The following is a 21,890-nucleotide window of genomic DNA, read 5'->3' as shown; positions in this document are numbered from 1 at the left end:
AGCGTTTCACAGGACCCTGTTTTCCCTTGCAGATGGCTCACAGGAGAAGTCCACGGAAGAGGAGCCCCTGCAGTTAAACAGAGGTGTTGTACGTGACGTTTGACTCTTAAACCTCAGCCCAGCCCCATTGCACAGCTCAAAGGAAGCCGTTTGTCCCTGAGCCCTAGGTAGAATCAGAAGCCCCTGGTTTACAGATGAATCCTGTGTGGGAATGGGCTCTGAGGGCTCTCAGCACAGGCTGAGACCTCAGACCACCGAGGAAAGACTCTTGTCTTCTTCCTCTGAAGCACCTCCAGTGTCTTTGGAAAGGCAAAAGACTTGGAACTGGAAACCTTGGGCACTTCCCGTTGTTGGGAAGTTGAGGTTAAAGCAGCTGAGGAACACGGACAGAGGAGACCCAGAGGTAACCCACAGCCAGACGTGACCCTTACCCACAGTCAGATGGCCCAAAGCTCTCTTTGGGTGCTTTTTGCATCAGGAGATGGTGTCTCCTCTCCAGCCTGCCCTCAAGGGTCTCCAGTCTCCAGTCACAGAGCAGCCAGTGCCTGTTTGTAGCAGCAGCTCCAGCAAGGAAGAAGTGACTCCTTGGCTCCAGGGGTTGATTCCTGGTGACGTTTCAGAGCTGGGCAGCCCATGGCAGTCCTGTGGGATTAAGTCACAGCTCCTGACCCTGCCCTTTTCCATGCTGCCGGGGGCAACGCCAGCATCCCACCTCCATCACCTCCAAACCCTCCAAACCAGGCACAAGGGAACCCGTTGTGCCACGTGTCACGTCCCAGCAGCTTGCTCTTGGGAGCCTGGGATGCTCCTTGGGATGCCAGTCCTGCTGGCTCCACACCAAGCCTCCTGGTGCTGCCAGGTGGGAGGGCAGGATGTGGCCCATCCTTACCTCTCTGATCCTGTTTGGATAGCATTGATCCCAGTCCTCAGTTTCCCAGCAAGCATCGAGGCAAGACCTAGCCTATGTTAGTGATGTAGGACCTCACTTGCTTCTCTGAGGGCATTGGGTTGCTGCCCCAATGAGGCTGCCCCACATGCAACATAGGGAGGACACCAATGTGGGGCACTGCTCAAGTGGTTACAGCGACCTGGGTCATTGCTCATCCCTGTCTCTGGGCCTTCCTTTCCCAACGGAAGGTGTGTAGGACACTGCATGGCTTTGGAGTGAGAACAACCCAACTGCCCGGGTCTGAGTCCCCTTCTTTCCTCTCTCTGGTCACAGAGGCACTCACAAGACCAGTGCCTGGGGGAGGCCATGGGCAGGAAGCCTCCCGGAGCCACTGTGGCCGCTGCCCTCAGCTCTTCCCTGGAGTTCATGCCCAGGAGCTTCAAACCCAAGGGAGGAGGTGGCACCACCGTGAAGATCGTCTTGAAAGAGAAGCACAAGAAAGGTGAGGGGTGGAGGGGGTGGGCTGTGTGTGCGTGGAGGAAGGGGGCTTCTCCAGGACATGGAATGCTCCAAGGAATCTGGCTCAGGAGCAGGTTTCCACCACCAAGTCCTTCCTATTCCTCCACAGCCATTCTCACCCAGCTATCTCAGCCCTGGTGGCCCATACAGTCTTGATGGCATGTTCAAGGACAGGTTGGATGGAGTCTTGGGTGCCATGGGTTAGTGTGAGGTGTCCCTGCCTATGGCAGGGGGTTGGAACTGGATGATCTTAAGGTCCTTTCTAACCCAAACCCTTCCATGAGTCTATGATACTAATCTACTGCTTCCCAAAAGGCGTTGGGAGAAGGTTGGTCCTTGGGGTGTTTTGGAGATCTGGGACCTGGGAAGGGAGATGCTCAACTGGAAGATTCCACATGGTCCTTCCAGGGCAGTGCCGCAGAGGGACAGGATGATGCTCCTTGCACCTACCACGTGCTGGGTCTATCCCAGCGCTGTGGTCTTCCTCCTGGAGGAGGGAAAGAGAGATGAGGAGGTAACCCTCATGGAGATAAAGGCGATGAGGAGGTAACCCTATGGATGCAGAGGGGAGAAGACAGGTCATTCCTCCTGCTGGGGCTCTCCCACCCCTGTGTCTCCAAAGGGCTCTTCCCAGACCTTGGACATGAAGCCCTGGAGGAAGCTGTGGGACCTCCAAACGTGTTCGTGGAGGAGTCAGCAGGTGGCACTCTTCACTGTGCTTCATGCCTGGGCCTGCCTCCGAGGGACCCTGGGCTTCAGAGCCCTGGAGGATGCCGAGGTCCTGCCCACGCTCACCCCACCGGGGAGGTTGTCCCCAGCAGCACCCATCTCCTGCAGCTTGGGTCCCCTGCCCCGTAGAGTCAATTGGGTTGGAAAAGCCCTTTAAGCTCATCCAGTCCAACCCTTCCCAGCACTGCCAAGGCCACCACTGAGGCACTGAGGTCTCGTCTACGCCTTCCATGGCACCTCCTTAGCGGGGTGGCTGCCGTATCCCCTTGTCTGCTGCTGGATGTGCTGCCAGAGCACCGTGCTCCTCAAGAGAGCAGGGCCACCCGTTTCCGAGGTGTGAAATGAGTTGGGCTCCACCAAGCATTGGCTTTGCAAAGAGGAGGGGGATTCATTTCCCCTCTTTTCTTTCTCTCCTCCAGCCTGTGTGTACAACGGGAAGACCTATTCCCATGGGGAAGTGTGGCATCCCGTCTTCCGGCTCTACGGCCTCCTGCCCTGCATCCTTTGCACTTGCAGGGATGGTGTCCAGGACTGCCAGAAGATCACCTGCCCCAAGGAGTATCCGTGTGAGCATCCAGAGAAAGTAGATGGGAAATGCTGTAAAATATGTCCAGGTAGGTGAGATCCCACCTTCTCCTGCAGGTACCTTCCAGGTCCTTCCTTTAGCCTTGGTTTGAAGCCCCAGGCAGATGTGTTCACATCACTGGTCACTTGAATCGACATCAGCTCAGCAGGGCAAGCACCAGTGTAAGGGTTGGTCTGCCTTGAAGGGCAGCAGGACTGGCCCAAGGTGAGGAAGGCGCATCGATCCCATAAGGTTGTATCTGTTGGGTGGCTGTAGCCTGGAGAAAGATGCTCAAGGAGGGACGTGATAAGAGTCTTCAGATGGAGAGAAGATGTTTTCTGGGGAGAAGGTCTGTTCTCCAAAGCTTCAACTGGGACAAGAAGTCATAGGGTTAAATTGTGGCACCTGAAACGTAGGTTTGAAGTTAGGAGGCCGCTTCCCAGCTGTGGTGTTACCTGTGGCACTCATGGCTTGATTGAACTGGAGTTGAATTCCCCAGTCCTGGAAGGGGAAGGTTTGGCACACAACGGTTGGGGTGCTCCAGGTAGAACTGGGCTGATGCTGGGGCTGGGACACGGTGGAGAGGACCTCTTTATTTCTCATATTCAATGGGGTTTGGGTCTCTTGGCTGCTTCTTGGTCGTTGGAAAGCTGTTCACCTTGAACCACACACCTGGCAAAGATGGGGCAGAGCATCCCTGTCATTCAGCAGTAGATGTTTAGCTGAGCGACCACCCAGTGCTTCCCTGGAGACACTGGAGGTACCTGAGCACCTCTGAGCATCCCTGTGGATGCAGCGCTTCCTGGCTGATCTCTGATGTGCATCCTCAAGGCGGTTTCCTGGAGGGGTCTCAGCAGGGAGAGCCAGCAAAGGGCATCGGCACACTTCACAGTGCGGGATGAGAAGTGGGAGTTTCCAGCCTCTGAGCAGGGATGCTCTGAGCCAGCAAAGGGCATCGGCACACTTCACAGTGCGGGATGAGAAGTGGGAGTTTCCAGCCTCTGAGCAGGGATGCTCTGAGCGAGCGAAGGGCAGAAGCTCAGCTTGTTTTAATAAGGTTCCTGATGTGTTTATGAGCAGGATTTATGACGTGGTGCCTGGTGGGAACGGGATGTGATGACTGAGCAGAGCCCTTCCAGTCTCGCATTCCCATTATAGTGGCTCTTTCTGCTTTCAAGTCTACAACTTTCTCTGCTGGGATCTCTCGTCTGCTCAGTCTTCATTTATTTCCAGTTAAACACTCTGACCCAGCCAAAACGGCTTTCTCCTTGCTTTCCAGTACTCCCAGATTGCAATCTCACACACACACACGTGGCTCAGCCGAGTCTCAGGCTCGTCCTTTGCTTTGCTGCATGGAGGTTTCACCCATCTTCCTTTTCCAGGCAGCTCCCAGGACTTTGCTCCTCTTCCTCCTTTGTTCCCAGCAGCCTGGGGACAAACGGAGTGATTCCTGTTAACAAAAGGGATCCTGACCGCAGGGGAACCCGGTGCTGTGATGCATGGGTTGGATGGGGAGACCATTGTGTCCCTGCTTCTCCTCCGCAGCACTGTTGGCCATAAGAGTGATGCTCCAAGGTTGTTAAATACCTGTTGTACCTGCAAGGATGTGTAGTTCCTTCTCTGTCATAAAGGTGGGGATTCCTCAGTGGGTGCAAAGAGCAGCCAGGGAGTGAGTGAAGTTCACTGGTCCGGGATGGAGGTTTCCCTGCATCCGGACCCCGCGGTGGCAGGGATGAGGGTGGTGGGTCGCAGCTGTCCCCCATCACATCACACTGAGCCTGCAGAGCTGAATGCTTGTCCTCCCATTTGACAAAGCCCTGCTTTGCATCCCTTTAAAGCGGGATTTCCATCCCCTCTCTGAGCAGAGCAGCTCAGGACCACGCCAGCAAGCACAGAATGAGGCCTAGAATAACTGTCCTACTAAAATAAACCCCAGGCATCTATTCATAGCCAAACTTTCTTTCGAGTAGTGTAAAACAGCTCCGGCATCCAAAAGGACGGGGAGAACAAGGCTAAATTCAGCAGAGCTGAGCTTCTCTGCGTTCCAAAGACCACAACCAAAGGCAATAAATCTCCTTCCAAACCCACGGGGGATTCTTAATTACTCCAGATCCATTAAAAGCATGAAACAATCAGCAGCTCTGCTTTAGCAAGGATGCTGGAAGTCACGTAGGGGCCTGCCGGTGCCCCCGCTGAGGGTCTCCCCACTGTTGTACCCCATGTGGGGCGAGGCTTTGGGCTGGGGCTGAGCCGGGCGCGATGCCCAGGCCCGGTGCTGGCTCCCGTGTTGCGGGTTCATCCCTGCGTGTTGCTGGCATTGATCCTGCGGGATGGCAACAGGAGAGAGATGGGAAGCAGGGAATTCAGCCTGGGCTTTGCAGTGGTGATGGTGATGCCCCAAGGTCCTTGCAGTGGGTATATGGGGGATGCAGGTGGGGAAAATCCCCCTTCCCCATCCCTGTTGGCACAAAGGATACCGAAATCATGGGGAATGGGGATGAGCAGATTCAGAGATCCTTTAGCAACATCTCCCTTTGCTGTAGATTGTGGTGTTGGGAGCCAAGGTCCATTTGGGGATGTGGTTATCCCACATGGCATCAAACCCAGTGAGATGCCTTTCTCTTGATGCCAATAGGGAGGCCAACGAGATGCAGGGGCTTTGCAGTGGTGATGGCACCACACCAAGGTCCCTGCAGTGGGTATGGGGCATCCAGGTGGAGAAAATCCCCCTCCTCCATCCCTGCTGGCAAAGAGGAAGCCAAAATCAAAGGGAATGGAAAACCTGGGGCTAAGCAGATCCACAGACCCTTTATCAACATCTCCCTTTGCTGCAGATCGCAGTGTTGGGGATGAGAGCCCTGGAGCCAAGGTCCATTCGGAGACACAGTGTCCCACGCAGCATCAAACCCAACGCGATGCCTTTGCCTTGCCCCGGGTGCTGAGCTGGCTTCCTCCAAGCTCCTTCCTGCCCCGTTCAATGAGCTCTGTCCTTGTTCTTGCCCAGAAACCAAGGTCAAACCCACTGCTGAAGCAGCCACCACGCGCTGCGCCAAGAACCCCAACCGCGTCCTGGTGTACGTGTTTGTGCCACCGAGCTCCGGGTCCTCCAAGGAGATCCTCAGGACGATGGCAGTGGAGAAGGAGCCTGCAGAAGAGGTGGAAATCTACAACTGGAAGCTGATTAAAGGTGGGTCATGTCCCGCCAGCAGCCAGCAATGGAGGAGGTGTGTGGAAACGTGCTGCTTTCCAAGCTTTGTTCGTGCTCTCAGGCGTTCCTAGTGGTGCTCCAGACCTCATGTGGTGAGTGCAAAGCTGCTGACAGCAGGCTGGCTCCTCCAGCTCCATCCTTCTGCACTCTTTTGCCATCAGTTGCATGGAGATCAGGGGCTGGAAACCACTCCTGGCCCCACTGTGTGCCATCATGAGCTGTAACACCATCCGGAGGTACAGCACATGGGCAAACAAGGGCCATGGGTTCTCCTCCAAACCTGCCCTGGCTTTCATGCCAAATGCACATGGAAAGCAAAACAAAACGATGTTCTGGTCACTCGTTTCTTGTTCGTTGCTGGAGCAAAGCTCGCAGAGATGCTGCAGAGGTGCCCACGGAGGGGCTGAATTGGCCCCAGCTCACTTTTTGGATGGGCGGATTTGGATGCTGCTGTTGGGGTGTCCTCCAGACAGCAAATACACCGCCAGTGACACCAATCTCTTGCTCTCTCCTCACACCTTTAGCTTCACAACACTCTTACCAGCAGAGGAGCCTACCTCTGCTTGGGCCACTTGGTAGATACCTGTGATGTGTTTCTATTGGGCATGGGAATGCATTGCAGTGCTCCAAGCCCAAGTCTCCATTGGGCATACTCTACCCCTTGCAAAAAGCTGTGCCTTGAGCCCTTGAGGTTGGCCAGACCCTACTTATGGATACAGTGAACCTTGATCCACGTCTTCTGGATGAGTGTAGGCAAACAGTGGTCTCTTGGGCATGTTCCTTCCATCCCTCCCTTAGGAGCCCTCCGCTGGCTGCCTCTTCAAGCTGCCAATGGGGAGAACACGTGGAGAGGAGTCAGAGATGGAGCCCTGGCTGCCACCCCGTCTCCACGCTCCCCCTGCCATCCTCCATCCTCCCCAGTGCCCCTCTCCCCATCCTCCCCCCTTTACCCCGGCACAATGGCACCTTGTGGCTGGAGGACACTGTGAGCCTGCACTGTCTGGGCCCCACCACTTCCTCCCCTCGCTCCTTGGCAGAGGTTGCCACCCAAAACCTTCTCGCCACCTTCCGAGGCCAAGAGCTTCGTGTCTGCACGGAGCTCCTGAGCCCTGCCAGCCAAGGAGGACAGGGGAGGCCCTTGTCCCCGAGGCCAACACAGCTCTTTTGCTTGGCAGAGCAAAGTGTTACTATTGGGAAAGAGCATGAGCTCAGGCACATATGGATTCCACCTCGCCATGGTCCATCACTCCACCAACAGAGCAGCGTGTGTGGAGAAAGGAGCCCGCAAGTCACGCCTGGAGCCTGTCCCTCTGCCTTTGTATGGGCTTATGGGACCTACGTGGCCTCTTCTGTTCCTCTGTTTCCTCTTCGGGGCTGGAGTTGAGAGGAGAAACCGGCGCCAGCACCAGGATGAAACCATACCCGGTTTGGTGATGGGGCATGACCAGCCCCAGTGAGCTGCAATGGGGCTTCCCCATGGTCTTAGGGGTCTGGACACCTCAGTGACTTTGGAAAGAGACTTTCTGATGGTTTAAGGGAGGAATTCTCATGGGGAGAGAAGACAACAAGGAGCAGGGAGGATCAGAGAGGGACCAGCATGGTTTGGAGTCTCTGTTGTTGACTCCTGCCCCGCTGGAGGCCTGGATTGCACTGCAGGTGCAGCATCCCTATGGATCTCTTTCCCACATTTCCCCTGCCAGGCTGCTGATTAGACATCCACCAAACCATTCCTTTCTATCCTGAAAACCTGCACCTCGGGGACCGTCAGCAAGGCCTAGTGTTTCACCACACTGGTACATCCCCATAGCACAGACCTGCCAGCCGCATGCTCCTCCATCATTTGCTTGATGAGATCATAGAACCACGGAATGGTTTGGGTTGGAAAGGACCTTAAGATCATCCAGTTCCAACCCCCTGCCATGGGCAGGGACACCTCACACTAAACCATGGCACCCAAGGCTCTGTCCAACCTGGTCTTGAACACTGCCAGGGATGGAGCATTCACAACCTCCCTGGGCAACCCATTCCAGTGCCTCAGCACCCTCACAGTAAAGAACTTCTTCCTTAGATCCAATCTAAACTTCCCCTGTTTCAGTTTGAACCCATCACCCCTTGTCCTATCACTGCAGTCCCTGATGAAGAGTCCCTCCCCAGCATCCTTGCAGCCCCCTTCACACACTGGAAGCTGCTCTGAGGTCTCCACACAGCTTCTCTTCTCCAGGCTCAACAGCCCAAATGTTCTCAGCCTGGCTCCATACAGGAGCTGCTCCAGCCCCTGCTCACCCTCATAAGGATCTCCTGCCATAAAGACTCTACAGCCCATCCGATCCCTTCCAGAGCCACAAACCCTTTACCAATGGAAGACTTTTCACAACGTTCATCCTTCTTCCAGCTCGAGCTCCTGCCTTCTCACCCTCACCATTGTGGCTGTGAAGAGTAGGCTCCTTTCCTCTGAGGATGCCATCAGCTCCCACCTCTGTCCTCTTCATCCATGGTTTAAGGCTGAAGTTTTACGTGGTTTAAATTCAGTTTAAGCTGAATTTATTCCCACTCTTCCCTTGACGTTAGAAATTTCGGGTCCTTTGCTCCTCTCTGTAGCTCTGCTCTGGACTCCTCTGTGTCTGTCTTGAAGGGCAGAGCCCAAAACAGGACATCGGCTCTGGCCCAAGGCTGGCTCCTGCTGAGATGAGTCTCATACAGCCATGTGCACCCATGGTCCTGTCTCCAGCACCCGCCAAGGCTTCATCTTGCAGATGATTTAGCAAGTCCTAAGAGCAGTGTCTTGGGTTAGACTTGCTTCATTCCCCAGCCCAGCGTTAAGTAAGTACCATGTTTAAAGTCATCACAGAATCCCAGCCTGGTTTATGTTGGAAGGACCTTAAAGCTCCTCCAGCTCCAACCCCTGCCACAGGCAGGGACCCCTTCCACTGGAGCAGCTTGCTCCAAGCCCCTGTGTCCAACCTGGCCTTGAACACTGCCAGGGATGGGGCAGCCACAGCTTCTCTGGGCACCCTGTGCCAGCGCCTCAGCACCCTCACAGGGAAGAGCTTCTGCCTAAGAGCTCAGCTCAGCCTCCCCTCGGGCAGGTTCAAGCCATTCCCCTTGGCCTGGCCCTACAGGCCCTTGTCCCAAGCCCCTCTCCAGCTTTCCTGCAGCCCCTTTAGGCACTGGAGCTGCTCTCAGGTCTCCCCTTCAGGAGCCTTCTCTTCTCCAGGCTGCCCCAGCCCAGCTCTCTCAGCCTGGCTCCAGAGCAGAGCTGCTCCAGCCCTCATGTTCACTCCGCACACATGGACATCACCTTGTCGTTGGGAACCATTTCTTTGTGGTACCTAGTCTGAATCTTCCCTTTTCCAGCTTCAAACCACCCCCCCTTGTCCTATCACTACAGGGGCATCCCCCATTCCCATCTCCATCCCATCAAGCCTCTTTGGTGCTTGCAGGCACCGTGGGCTATCCTTATCTGCACCTCCCAGTCAGTTCTGGAGCATCAGCTGCATTCATTCCTCCACTGCTCCCAGCTCCTGGCATCTCTCAGAGACAACCAAAGGTCTCCACCAGCTCTCGGAGGGCCCTTGGGTGACTGTGATCGAGGTGGGGTGATGAGAAGATGTTTGTCCCTTGGAGCTCTCGTTTAAAACACCCCCTGGGTTGCTAACATCCTGGAAAGGGCCCCACCGGCCACGGGGACCACTCGCACCCCCTCCTGCTCCTTGCTAAGGATAGACCAGGAGGATTTATTGAGCCCTTGGGCCTTCCTCGCGTCATCAACGCTTTTATTATCCCCACCCAGCATCTTCTCCTCCTGACTCACTTCAAGGGCTTATTCATAGCTCAAAGAGCCACGTTATTTCTCCTTATGGCTTTGACTTCCTGTATTCATTCCCCCTTAGTCCCTAACATCCCATTTATATGGATTGCTTGCCCCTTGCTTTTCCTTATATATTCCCTATTGTGTAATTCCTGCTGGGAATCAGGGCAAGTCTCTTAACCAAATAAGGGGGGGGGGGGGGCACATTGCCTCTCGCATCAGCAGTGGAGCCTGGAGGGATGTGCCAGGAATACCTGCCTGCTTTGTCACGCTTCCCAGGCAACGCTGAGCCTCACGAGCCCTAATCCTGCAGAAAGGTTCTGAGCGACTCCCATTGCTCAGCGCAGGTTCTGCTTCTCCTGGGTCAAACACGTGAGTCGGGCACCTCCGCTAATGGGATGCTGCTGGCACAGGCAGGAAGAGCAACCTCTGCTGAGGGCATTTATGGGGTTTTCCTGTCCTGGAGGAGTTCCAGGGCTGGGGGGCAGAGAGATGGAAAACGCTGGTCCCTGAGGGCATCCAGGAAAGGAAAGCATTCAGGGATGGAGGGGATTACGCAGTGGGGAAGGATGGACAGGGATCCCAGGACTCCATTGGTTTAATCTTTATTTCTCTTATGGGTTTGGGGGCAGATCAAACCTCCTCCAATGGGAGATGCTTTTTGGAGCGACAAAACCTTACTGCTCCCACCTGCCCATGGTGTTGCCCCTGCTGTGTTCTGGTGTAATGAGCAGTTGTCAAATGGGATCTCTCCTGCTCTTTGGCCAGCCCTTGATTCACTCCTAAACCCCTACCAGGCTCGGTGGCAGCAGGTCCTGCACCAAAGCAGGATGATGAAGGCAGCATCCCTTTTACACCCCGGGAGGGGACGGAGGAGCAGACATCCAAACCTGTCTGAGCCTTCAAATGTGATTCCCTGTGGTTCCCTCTGCAGGAATCTTTCATCTGATCCAGACCAAGAAGATCAGCAAACAGGAATTCAAGCAGGAAGCACACAACTTCAGACTCATCACCAGGACGAACGAAGGTAGGGAGGCAAAAATCCCATCATCTCCCCACTCGTCCAGCCCCAAACAACCCCGTGTTTCACTGCCCCTTCCACAAAAGGCTTCGTGTATCCCGATGGCGCGGCGTGGGGAGCTGATCCATAGGGAGAAGACTTGTCCAGACACAGCGGGGTTGGAGCTGCCCCTCATCTGCAACACTCCTGCTCAGCAGTCACATTTCCCCTTGATGCTGCTGGAAAGGGCAGCCAGCTTTCTAAAAGTGGATGCAGGCTTGTGAAACCCAAAGGCTTTGTGCCTCCGGAGCGTGTAAACCTGTTGGATTTTATCCCATTTAATCCATCTGGCATCACGGGCGGAGTGGGGGGGGGGAAAGAGGGAATTAAGCAAGGGATTTGAGAGAAATAAACCCTTGAGGTAGTCTGAGAACTCATCCGTAATGTTCTTGGATGGGGAGACGTTCCCGGGAGCAGGAATGCCGGTGCGCATGCCGAGCGTGCCTGCGCGGGGCCAAAGGGCCGGGCGCTTTCCTGCTGCCTGGGCTGGGATCAGCTGCAATGGGTTAGGTCCGGATCGGCCCCGTTCCCATCTTGTCCAGCACCCACAGGGCACGGGGTCGGCCGGGAATGGTGCTGCTGCCCCAGTGCGTTCCAGCACACCCAGTGCCCCCGGGGAGGGAGGGAGCTTTGTTTCCGCCTCCCATCCATTCCAGGCAGCATCTCTTGGCCAAGCAATGGGGGATTTTCAAGTCCCTGCTTCCAGGTCAGGCTTTGGACCCTCGCTGGGATCTCTGGCACGTGTCCCCTTCTTCTCACCTCACCAATAGCCCTGTTGGGAAACCATCCCTCTGCCGCTGCCGCACGTCCTAGGAAAGCACTGCCCAGAGGGTTCCTCACAACAGGACATTAATTCAGCCAGGAAATATTCCCCCCCTTGGGAATGACGGCCCCAGAGCTGCTGGGATTACGAGGGAAGCACCAACCAAGGGGGGAAGCATCTCCAGCTCCCTCCTGCACGCACGGGGATGCTGCTGTTTCGGAGGGAGCAAGGAGAGGGGTTGGGATGCTTTGTGTTGGGTTTTGGGGTGTTTCCCAGCTCCCACCAATGCATTTGCTTTGCATTGCACAGCAGTGAGGCTGTGGAGGGACCTAAGGGGGTTTCTTTAAACAGGGGAAGTTCGGGTTGGAGATAAGGCAGAAGCTCTTCCCTGTGAGGGTGCTGAGGCGCTGGCACAGGGTGCCCAGAGAAGCTGTGGCTGCCCCATCCCTGGCAGTGTTCAAGGCCAGGTTGGACACAGGGGCTTGGAGCAAGCTGCTCTAGTGGAAGGGGTCCCTGCCCGTGGCAGGGGTTGGGAATGGATGAGCTTTAAGGTCCCTTCATCCCAACCCAGCTCCATGATTCTAAGATCTTGCCTTACCATGCAAAGCCCTGCACAAAGAGCCAAGTAGCTTCCAAAGAAAGCATTGGGAATGCCAGTGATTGTGCTGTTAACTGCATTTCAGGAGGTACACAGGGCCCCTCTTGACCCCAAGTACCATTTTAATGGCAATTCTAGGATTACAGGAGCACTGATGAGTTGCTCCGGCCATGGCCACCGTTGTGGGTAGACCTCTCCCCACATGGTTCTTGGAGGTCCTCCATCGAGGGAGGTGCTGTGCATGGGGTGAATCGGGTTTGCCTGCTCATCAGCGTCCCTCTCCCTTCATCCAGGTCACTGGAACATCTTCCGAGCCCAGACATCAGAGCTGCAGATGACAGAGAGCCCAGAGAAAGACACAAAGAGCTTGTAACGAGAGCAAACTCTACCCTAGCTATCGATTTATGTACACACCCCATACACACATACACCTATATAGGAAGTACAAAGCCTCATTACTCAATAGACTGGCACAGCAGTAAAGGATGCACTAGTGTAAACTACAGAACCTCCAGCCATGGAGGCAAACTGAACCACACGGGATCCCAGCCGTGGAGGTGCCTCTCTCCAACGGGAGAGCACAAGAGGTTGGCCATCACCTCCTGCGACAAAGAGGTTGGATGTGCAGAGGGAAGAGGAGGAAGGGACAAGGGAGATGTGAGACCTGGAGCGGCACGGAGAGGTGGGATACATCCCTGACACCCGGCGTTCTGAAGAGCATCAGGAGTTAGCAGCAGCCGTGACCACGCTTCTTTCCAACCACCAACATGAAGATGACCTGCAAGGAAAGAAAAACCATCCTTATCCTTTTCCTCGGAGCCCCTGTGACCTGCAAAGGGTTTCCTTGGATAGACAACCCCATAAGGGTACTCCTGGAGGAATCCTGGGTCTTCTCTGCTCCCGCCGGAAGGATTCTTTTCCCTTCTTTGCAGGTCACTTGAAGATGGAGTTTTTGGGAGGACCCACCTGCTGATGGGGTCTGAGACCCCGAGCGCTGCACTAAGGTCGCTACCAAGCGTGTTATTATGCTATATATCTATCTATATCCTACATAATATCTACTGGGCTGTATTCACAGGAGGGGCATCTCCCAAAGGGCGAACAGGACCATTTCTGCAGCGTGGGGAGGAGGGGGTGCAGCAGCATCGCCCTCCCCCTGTCTGGAACCAGCTTTGGGGGATTTTCAGGTTGTTTTGGTACATGTATTTATCTCTGGTTTTATTCTGTTTTGATAAATCTATTTATTTGGAGATCCAGAGCTGTCTGATAAATCTGATTAAAGCGTCTTGATGATTCAGCCTCCTGTGCTGGCTCTCCTTTCTCCATAGGGTCTGTGTCACAAGAGGGGTGAGATCCCCATCCTGGTGGGGTTGGACCCCCATCCTGCTGGGGTCTGATCCCATTGGACTCACCCAGCAAACATCCTCAGGGCTGCAGAGAGCATCCCGGGGATGCTCTGCTCATCATCAGGGGCTCGGCATAGAACCCCAGCGTGGTTTGGGTGGAAGGGACCTTAAAGCTCCTCCAGTTCCAACCCCTCCCATTAGAGCAGGTTGCTCCAAGCCCCTGTGCACGGGTGGTTTGGGCTCTGGGTACCAGAACAGTCAGACCACAGCTCCCAGAAGCTGTGGTCATTGGAGACACTGTGGGGCTGCAAGGTGGGACGGGGAGGTCCCAGCCAGCTCCTGGAGAGAGCATGGGACCCAGGGAGGCTATTCAGGGTGTAGACGGGCTTCCAGCTGTGGCATCTCCTGACTGACACGACGTAGGGAGCCTCACTTCTCAGGTGGGCACCCCAGGGATGGAACATACATGAGCCTGTTCTGAATGTCCAGCAGGCTCCAAGCCCCTCTTGGGGCAGCTCCGGACACGGTGAGCATCCACTCGCCCTTGAAAATCAATGGTGCCTTCCCAACATGGGGAAACCCAAACCCAACCTGGAAAACCCTCAAATCCATCTTCTAGGACACCCAAAGTGAGCCAAGTCCTCCTGAGGCGCCGCAAAGGCTTTCCATAGCCAACCTCTCCATAGGGATGGCTCAAGCTTCACCCATTCAAACCAGAGGGATGACATGCTCTAGTGGAAGGTGTCCCTGTCCATGGCACCGGGTTGGAACTGGATGAGCTTTAAGGTCCTTTCCAACCCAAACCTCTCTGATTCCATGAAACTCAGCCCTCAAAGCTGGAAGAGGAGCACGTCCAGGGCAGAGCTCTTTGCTATTTGGACACGTGGTCAAACTCTTCTCCTCTGCTCCTTCCAAAGCCACCACGTTCTCATTTGGAGACCCCACCAGGCAGCTCAGAGAGGCCCTTTGAGGTGCACGTTAGCTCCACAGCCCCTTTCCCTGTGTCTAATGGGTCCATGAGGATCAGTTCCCTTGTCGGTGCAGCTGGGAGGCAGAAGGGGGTGTCCAGGCCAAGCGATCCTTCTTACTTCATCTCCAACTGTTTTCAAAGCCCCTGGTCAGACGCCCCAGATGGTGCTAAATGGCCATGAAGAACCTTTAAACACTGGTTTATTGTTGTGCTCCTGGAGTTCGAGAATCCTGATGGGCCTGAACTAATTCATTTCGACCCAAAGAGGAAAGCACTGAATCATGGTCCTTTGGCAGTGCTGCTGAGAAGCACTCGTAAGCAGTTTCCTTTGGGTTGATCCAGCCTCTACAAACAGAGATCTCCACCAGGAGCTGCCTGCAAGCAATAGGAGAGCAAGGAAACCACCCCAGTGCACCACCGAGGGCGGCACGGGCAGCGCTCCCGCATCCCATGGGGCAGGAGGACCACGGGATGCTCCACCTTGTCCCATCGGTGTGTCCAACCTCCCCTTTGGACCCCCCCGTTTGGGGATGGCCACGTAACACAGGAGGAAAGAGACCTTGGGGCCATGGTTGTGCTGTGCCAGTCACGTTTCCTCCACCTCCCATCCCTCCTCAGCTCCAGCCCCGTCTCCAAGGATTTACCTGGTTTTCTCATCACCAGAGGCTTTTTCCAGTGTCCAGATTGCCCTGGCTTGCTGGAAAAGCTGTTTTCTATAGAGGCATTGCTCTTGTTTCCCATTTTGGGGGGTGTCAGGGCTTTGACATAGCTGGAGGCAGCGAAAGGCGATCTCATTTCCCCAGCAGCTCGCGTTAAAGCCGCCGGATTAGGTACATCCTGAGCCGCTCCGGCATCCAAAGAGGTGCAGGACCAGGAGAAAAGAGCCATTACAGACATGTTGCTATGTGAGAAGAGACAGGAAATATCAGGAGTGTTTAGTCTGGAGAGGAGACAGGTCCGCGGTGGCACGGGAACAGCCGCAGCGCCAAGCAGCGCCGCGATCCTCTGCTTTCCCCATTGCTCCTCGCTGGAAAAGAAAGGGATGTGCAGAGGAAAGCGGATGCAGGCACAGCGTGAGGGGCTCTGGGGTGCTGCAAGAGCCATTGTTAAGGGAAATCCCATCCCTTTGCGGAGAAATCCCCTTCTTTGGCTGCGGGAAGGTGATACAGGAGCATCCATCCCGGTCCATTGGGAGATGCTTCACGGAGGAGCCAAACCTTCGAAGCACCTCCAGGGCTGTGGGTTTCATGCAGCACTTTGAGAGCAGCACCAAACCTGCTTAATTTCCCTCCTAATTACCCTAATGATGTATGGGCACCTCAAACTGAGCTGCGTAGGTCACCGACACCGGCTCTTCCCTCTTGCCCAGTGGGGAACAAGGCTCCAGTGATCATAACCAAGAGGTGTTGGCTTCCCCTTCCCTCCTGAGCCTGCAGGGAAGGGGGGCTCATGCAGATTAAGGTGAAAGGAGATATTTTGCATGACTGCAAATGCGATGCAATGGAAAACAGCAGGAGCCAAGGAAGTTTGAGTGTGGCTGGCAATTATAGAGACATATAGTGTAGAGAAGTGTTTTGACTAACCTGATAATAGAGCATGAAATAGCATGGCTCTGACGTAAAAAAAGCCCTAAGATCCCGGAGGGAGAGCCAAGATTCCTGGTGGTGACTTGCCATCCGTCCTGGAGCACACAGCCACGGGGTAATTCAGGTTGGAAGGACCCCAGGAGGTGCCTGGTCCAACCTCCAGCTCCAAGCAGGGATAACTTGGACTTACATCGGGTTGTTCAGGTGTGGGTCCAGGCAAGGGCTGAGTTTCTCCAAGGTCCTTCCCTTGGTCCCTGTTCCGGTGTTTGATCAGCCTGAAGGGGAAAACTGTCCTGGTTTGGTGCATCTTCATCTAACCTGGGTCCAGCAATCACTGCCTGCCCAGTACTGGGGACCCAAACAGTGCCCAGATGCTCTGCGCAGAGACCAAAGGTGGCTCGGTGCAGGTTGCAGCAGCCATGGGATACCCGATGCACTTGCACACAAACTGGAGGGACATTCAGCTCCCATAGGAGAGCACCAGGAGATCCAGGTCCTGCAGAAGAAGTGGCAGAAGATGGGGCCCTGCAGAAGCAGTCGCAGCGAGCAGTTCAATCACAGCTTCTCCCTGAGGGGAGAGAAGGGACTGCACTGAGGTGATGCCTGCCCCAAGGCAGGGATGCTGCATTAAACACCCCAGTGTGTTGCTGTTGCCCCATGGAGACAAATCCCTTCCAATTGCATGGATACACCTGCAGTGCCCCCAGGGAGCCCACGGCACGGTGGCTGGAGCAGTGGAGCTCAAAACTGGCTCTGTTTAACCCACGTGCAAACGCTGGTAGAATCACAGAGAGGTTTGGGTTGGAAAGGACCTTAAGAGCATCCAGTTCCAACCCCCTGCCATGGGCAGGGACACCTCACACCAAACCATGGCACCCAAGGCAGATGCAGGTAGAAGCTGGGTGGGTGAATGCAGCGTGCAAAGCCCATCAATGCCCCCTGAGCTCTTGTTGCAGGGCTGGTGTCAGGATCTGGACAGAGCCAGGCTGAGAGAGCTGGGCTGGGGCAGCCTGGAGAAGAGAAGGCTCCTGAAGGGGAGACCTGAGAGCAGCTCCAGTGCCTGAAGGGGCTGCAGGAAACCCAGAGAGGGGCTTGGGACAAGGGCCTGTAGGGCCAGGCCAAGGGGAATGGCTTTAACCTGCCTGAGGGGAGACTGAGCTGAGCTCTTAGGCAGAAGCTCTTCCCTGGGAGGGTGCTGAGGCGCTGGCACAGGGTGCCCAGAGAAGCTGTGGCTGCCCCATCCCTGGCAGTGTTCAAGGCCAGGTTGGACGCAGGGGCTTGGAGCAAGCTGCTCTATGGAAGGGGTCCCTGCCCGTGGCAGGGGTTGGGAATGGAGGAGCTTTAAGCTCCCTTCATCCCAAACCATTCGAGGACCCTCTGAAACCCCCCATAGGACGCCCATCCCTGCACACTCAGCATCACAAGAGATTTAAGGTCCCAGAGCCCTGAGCCAGCTCTGCCCCCACATCAACCCCATCTCCCCGGCTTGGGGTGGGAAGGGGGGGATCCCTGCGGAGGCAAAGGGACACAGGAGGAGGAGCAGGGCGAGGGAGGCGATGCCACCGACCGCGAGCCGTTGGCTCCTGAGCTCTGGCTGCTGATCCAATTAAAAGGGTTAATCCCAGAGAGGCCTCTAAGAGGTGTCCTGTGGGGAGCCGTGGTCATTAGGGCAGGCTCCTGGGGCTGGTGGAGCACTGACACCATTGCAGGGCATCACCCGCAGAAAGCACCCGTGCCCCTCCTCGGCCACACGGCCCCAGGCAGTGCTGGGGTGGCCACCAGCACCCGTGGCCCCTGTGAGTGGCACCAGTGCTCCTTTGGGATGGATTCTGACAGCCCTGGGAGGAGGGAAGGTGTTTGACACTGGTGAGCAGCCGGAGTAAACCAAGGTGCTGGGTCCTGCACTTGGGGCACAACAGCCCCATGGAGCGCTCCAGGCTCCATTGGGGATGGAAAAGGAGCTGGGGGTGCTGATGGATGGAGCTGAACGTGAGCAGCTTGTGCCCAGGGAGCCCCCAGCATCCTGGCCTGGATCAGCACCAGGGCGGCAGCAGGGCCAGGGCAGGGCAATGGAGCTGGAGCAGGGCCTGGAGCCCAAGTGTGATGGGGAAGGGCTGAGGGACCTGGGGGGTTCAGTGTGGAGAAGAGAAGGCTCAGGGGGGACCTGATGGCTGCCTACAAGTGCCTGAGAGGAGGATGGAGCCAGGAGGGGCTGGGCTCTGCTCCCAAGGAACAAGGGATGGGACAAGAGGAACCGGCCTCAAGCTGCACCAGGGCAGGTTTAGATGGAGCTGAGGAACAATTCCTGCCCCAGAGGGTGCTCAGGCATTGGAACAGGCTGCCCAGGACAGGGCTGCAGGCACCGGCCCTGCAAGGGTTCGCAAACCCACTGAGGTTCCTCCAAACCCCATCAGGCTTCGGGCTCCTGTTCCATGGCAGGAGGATGAGCACTAAATACTGACCCGAACACTGATCCCCTTCCAGGCTGCTTTTAGCACGTCAGGAGAAGTTACCCAGACACCGGTGCGGGCTCCATCTCCTCCTCAGCAGAGAGGGGATCTGGAGCCCACTGACGTAGCAGAGGAGAGCTCCACATGGTCCTGCCCTCAATGACCTTCCCTGGGAGCCACGAAGCCCCAGTTCCACAAGGGGCAAAGGCTTCCAGGACGTGATGACAGCCGCACCGAGACGGGATGTGCCTGCCAGTGACCCCCACCTGCGCCAAGAGGCTCCCACGGGGAAACTGCAAATCACTCCCCTGGCTTCCCCGCATGGGTGTTGGCGTCTGGAGCTCGATGTGAATCAGCAGAGCCAGCAGAGAAGGTCAGGAGAGAGGTGAAGGCAGGCTGAGAACATTGGGGCTGTTGAGCCTGGGGAAGAGGAGCTGCGTGGGGAGCTCAGAGCAGCTTCCAGTGTGTGAAGGGGGCTGCAAGGATGCTGGGGAGGGACTCTTCATCAGGGATTGGAGTGATAGGACAAGGGGTGATGGGTTCAGACTGAAACAGGGGAAGTTCAGGTTGGAGATAAGGCAGAAGCTCTTCCCTGGGAGGGTGCTGAGGCACTGGAATGGGTGCCCAGAGAAGCTGTGGCTGCCCCATCCCTGGCAGTGTTCAAGGCCAGGTTGGACACAGGGGCTTGGAGCAAGCTGCTCCAGTGAAAGGGGTCCCTGCTCGTGGCAGGGGTTGGGAATGGATGAGCTTTAAGCTCCCTTCATCCCAAAGCATTCCATGATTCCATGATCCTCACCAACCTCGCGGTCCCCGTTCCCAGTGGGGCTGGTCCCTCCTCCCCAGTGAAGCTCTGCACCCCTGGGAGCAGCCGTGCTCCCCACACCTGGTCTGGGAAGAGGGATAACGTCATCCTCAGCTCCTTGGCACCAACCCCATTGCAAAATAGCATGGAGCAGGCCAGGGCTGAGGCCAGCGGGGGGGGGGGGAGCTCATGGGGAGCCCGGAGCCAAGTCTCCCAGCCGGGAATTGGTGGGGAATGCTCAGGCTCTGCTTTCACAGAGCCCGTGGTTTCATTCCCTTTACCCCGAGGGGGGAGAGGGAGGAGGCATCTCCTGCAACCAAAAGCCTGGGGTTGGGATGACGGCAACCTCAAACACCTTGGGTTGGGATGGTGGGGGGGGGACATCGGTGGCGTATGGACCCCAGTGTCCCCATGGGATGGACTCAGCAGGACTTGAGGATGCTGGGGAGGGACTCTTCATCAGGGACTATAGAGACAGGACAAGGGGTGATGGGCTCAGACTGAAACAGGGGAAGTTCAGGTTGGAGATAAGGCAGAAGCTCTTCCCTGTGAGGGTGCTGAGGCGCTGGCACAGGGTGCCCAGAGAAGCTGTGGCTGCCCCATCCCTGGCAGTGTTCGAGGCCAGGCTGGACACAGGGCTTTGGAGCAAGCATTCCCCCTTGAAGGAGATGGGGACAGCCAACAGGGATCAGGAACAACCCAACTTCAGCCCCATTCATAAGGGGGATCCAGGGATGTGATACACTGGGATTTTAACAAAGCTTTTGACATCTCCATTAGCATCCTCATGGCCAAAACCGGGGTGATACGGGATAATAGGGACCCCCAAACAGCAGGTATCCCTGGGATAGAAGGATGGGAGCTGGTCAGGATGGCAGAGGTGATGGTGCTGGGCTCCTTTGCAGCTCAGCCACATCCCATCCCACTCACTTTACCCCTGAAGGCCTTTCTGAAGCTGCTGAGCAGCCGGGAACGTGGTGAGTGAGGGCAAAGGGCTGGAGGGATGCGGTGCCTTGGACTTGAATGTGGGATGCAAGGAATGCCAGGAATCCATCATGGCAAGAATAGTCTCATTATTGGAACATTACTATATTCAAATACATGGTTTATGTAGAATATTACAATAGATATAGAATATTTTAAGTATGATTATTTAAAACGTAGGGTGAGGAGGGCCACAAGGAGAAGATATTGGGGTGGTGGGTGAGCAGGACCTGGAGCAGGAACAGCGATGGAGAAGGATGATGATGGAGAGGTGGAGGAAGAGGAAGGTCAGGTCTGCTCTTGGATTAACAGGCCAGAATCCCTCAAGACCCCAGTTCAGCAGGACACGGGTGAGCAGGGGCTGTGGTGGTTGTGTGATGGTGCCCTGTGCTGGGGGCTGTCACTGGGGTTGCGTGAAGGGTGAAGCCACCAAACCCATGGCAATAACTCCCCAAACCCTAAACGAGCCCCCTGGCACCCACAACACAGAGTTACAGAATGGCTTGGGTTGGAAGGGACCTTAAAGCTCATCCAATTCCAACCCCCCTAACATGGTGGTGAAGATCTCATTCCCTCGGATGAGATGCTGTGTCCCAGCTCCATCACACCCAGCAGGGTCAGCATCCCGTTTCAGCCCCCATCCTCTGCAGGGTGAGGCTGGGAGCATTGGTGGTTGTTTCACTGCTGGAGTTAATCCCATCCCCTTGAGTTAATTCCTGGTACCTTGGGCCCTGGCACAAGACAGGCACCACACGGCACCCATCCAGGTCCTCTGCAACACCATGCCCATGGCAGAGGATGAGGAGGAGCTCTATCGGCAATGGGTGTTGTGTCCCCTCCTTGAGGGTGGCTTGGCAGGGGACATGGCCTGGGGACCATGGGGTGGCCATGGGGGACCACGGCTGGGATGAGAAGGGTGTAAGGCTGAGATCCTGGATTTGGGAGGCCAGGTCTAGCCATTAATGCCTATGTGCGAGGCTCGTGGGGTGTTTCAAAGGCCAGGGATGGGCCTTGGTGTGGGGATGTGCAGAGCCGCAGAGACACAGTCTGTGCCCCACAAGGGACCTGGGAAGAGCATGGATGTCCCTGTGGTGCTTGGAACCTCACATCCAGTCCCCACCCCACCAGACTGGGGGTACGAGCATCCCTGTCACTGCCACACAATGGTCCATCACCAGCTGGGCTCTGAGCTTCACCCTCCCCACCCTCAACCATCCCATCTGGCTGCAGGGCAAGGGTGACACCCTAATGCCACCACCCCCCCCCCCCCCCATAGCCACCCCATGGCTGTGGGGCTGCTCGGGGTCCTCCCCAGCATCCTGCACCCCCTCTCGCAGCAAGGCCGGTAGCCGGGAAGCCGCGCTGGGACCAGGAGCCTGTTTCATACAGGGACTATCATAACATTGAAGCTCATAAAGCACTTAGAGAGGGGTTTGCACTGCGGGGGGGTGAGCAGGGGGCTGAGGGGTGGGGGGTGTCGTGCATCTCAATGCTGCTCTATTTAGAAGGGAGAGTTTAATGGGAGGGGGTTGGTTTTATGGCACTGGATTCGTTCCACCTGGGCTCAGGACCACATTCCCCGTGCGCCGAGCGGAGCGTAACCGGATCCCATT

The 21,890-nt window shown here is 56.1% G+C and overlaps 1 protein-coding gene across 1 annotated transcript in view; it reads left to right on the top strand.

The window, feature by feature from the left end:
* The window catches only part of CHRDL2 (chordin like 2), a 29,424-nt gene extending 16,433 nt beyond the window's left edge, over positions 1-12,991 (top strand). The window contains exons 6-11 of the mRNA XM_057421191.1: positions 33-88; positions 1,223-1,391; positions 2,557-2,751; positions 5,707-5,889; positions 10,653-10,745; positions 12,433-12,991. Of these exons, the coding sequence (XP_057277174.1) occupies positions 33-88; positions 1,223-1,391; positions 2,557-2,751; positions 5,707-5,889; positions 10,653-10,745; positions 12,433-12,512 (776 nt within the window). The 3' untranslated portion in view covers positions 12,513-12,991. The remainder of the gene's footprint in view (positions 1-32; positions 89-1,222; positions 1,392-2,556; positions 2,752-5,706; positions 5,890-10,652; positions 10,746-12,432) is intronic.
* The last annotated feature ends 8,899 nt before the right edge of the window (positions 12,992-21,890 follow it).

This window comes from Pezoporus wallicus, unplaced genomic scaffold (assembly GCF_028554395.1).
Source record: "Pezoporus wallicus isolate ANWC-B61680 ecotype Strahan unplaced genomic scaffold, APGP_CSIRO_Pwel_v1 contig_8372, whole genome shotgun sequence".
Lineage (NCBI taxonomy): Eukaryota > Metazoa > Chordata > Aves > Psittaciformes > Psittacidae > Pezoporus > Pezoporus wallicus.
Note: the sequence above shows the minus strand (reverse complement) of the source record. Positions and strands in the feature narration are given on the sequence as shown.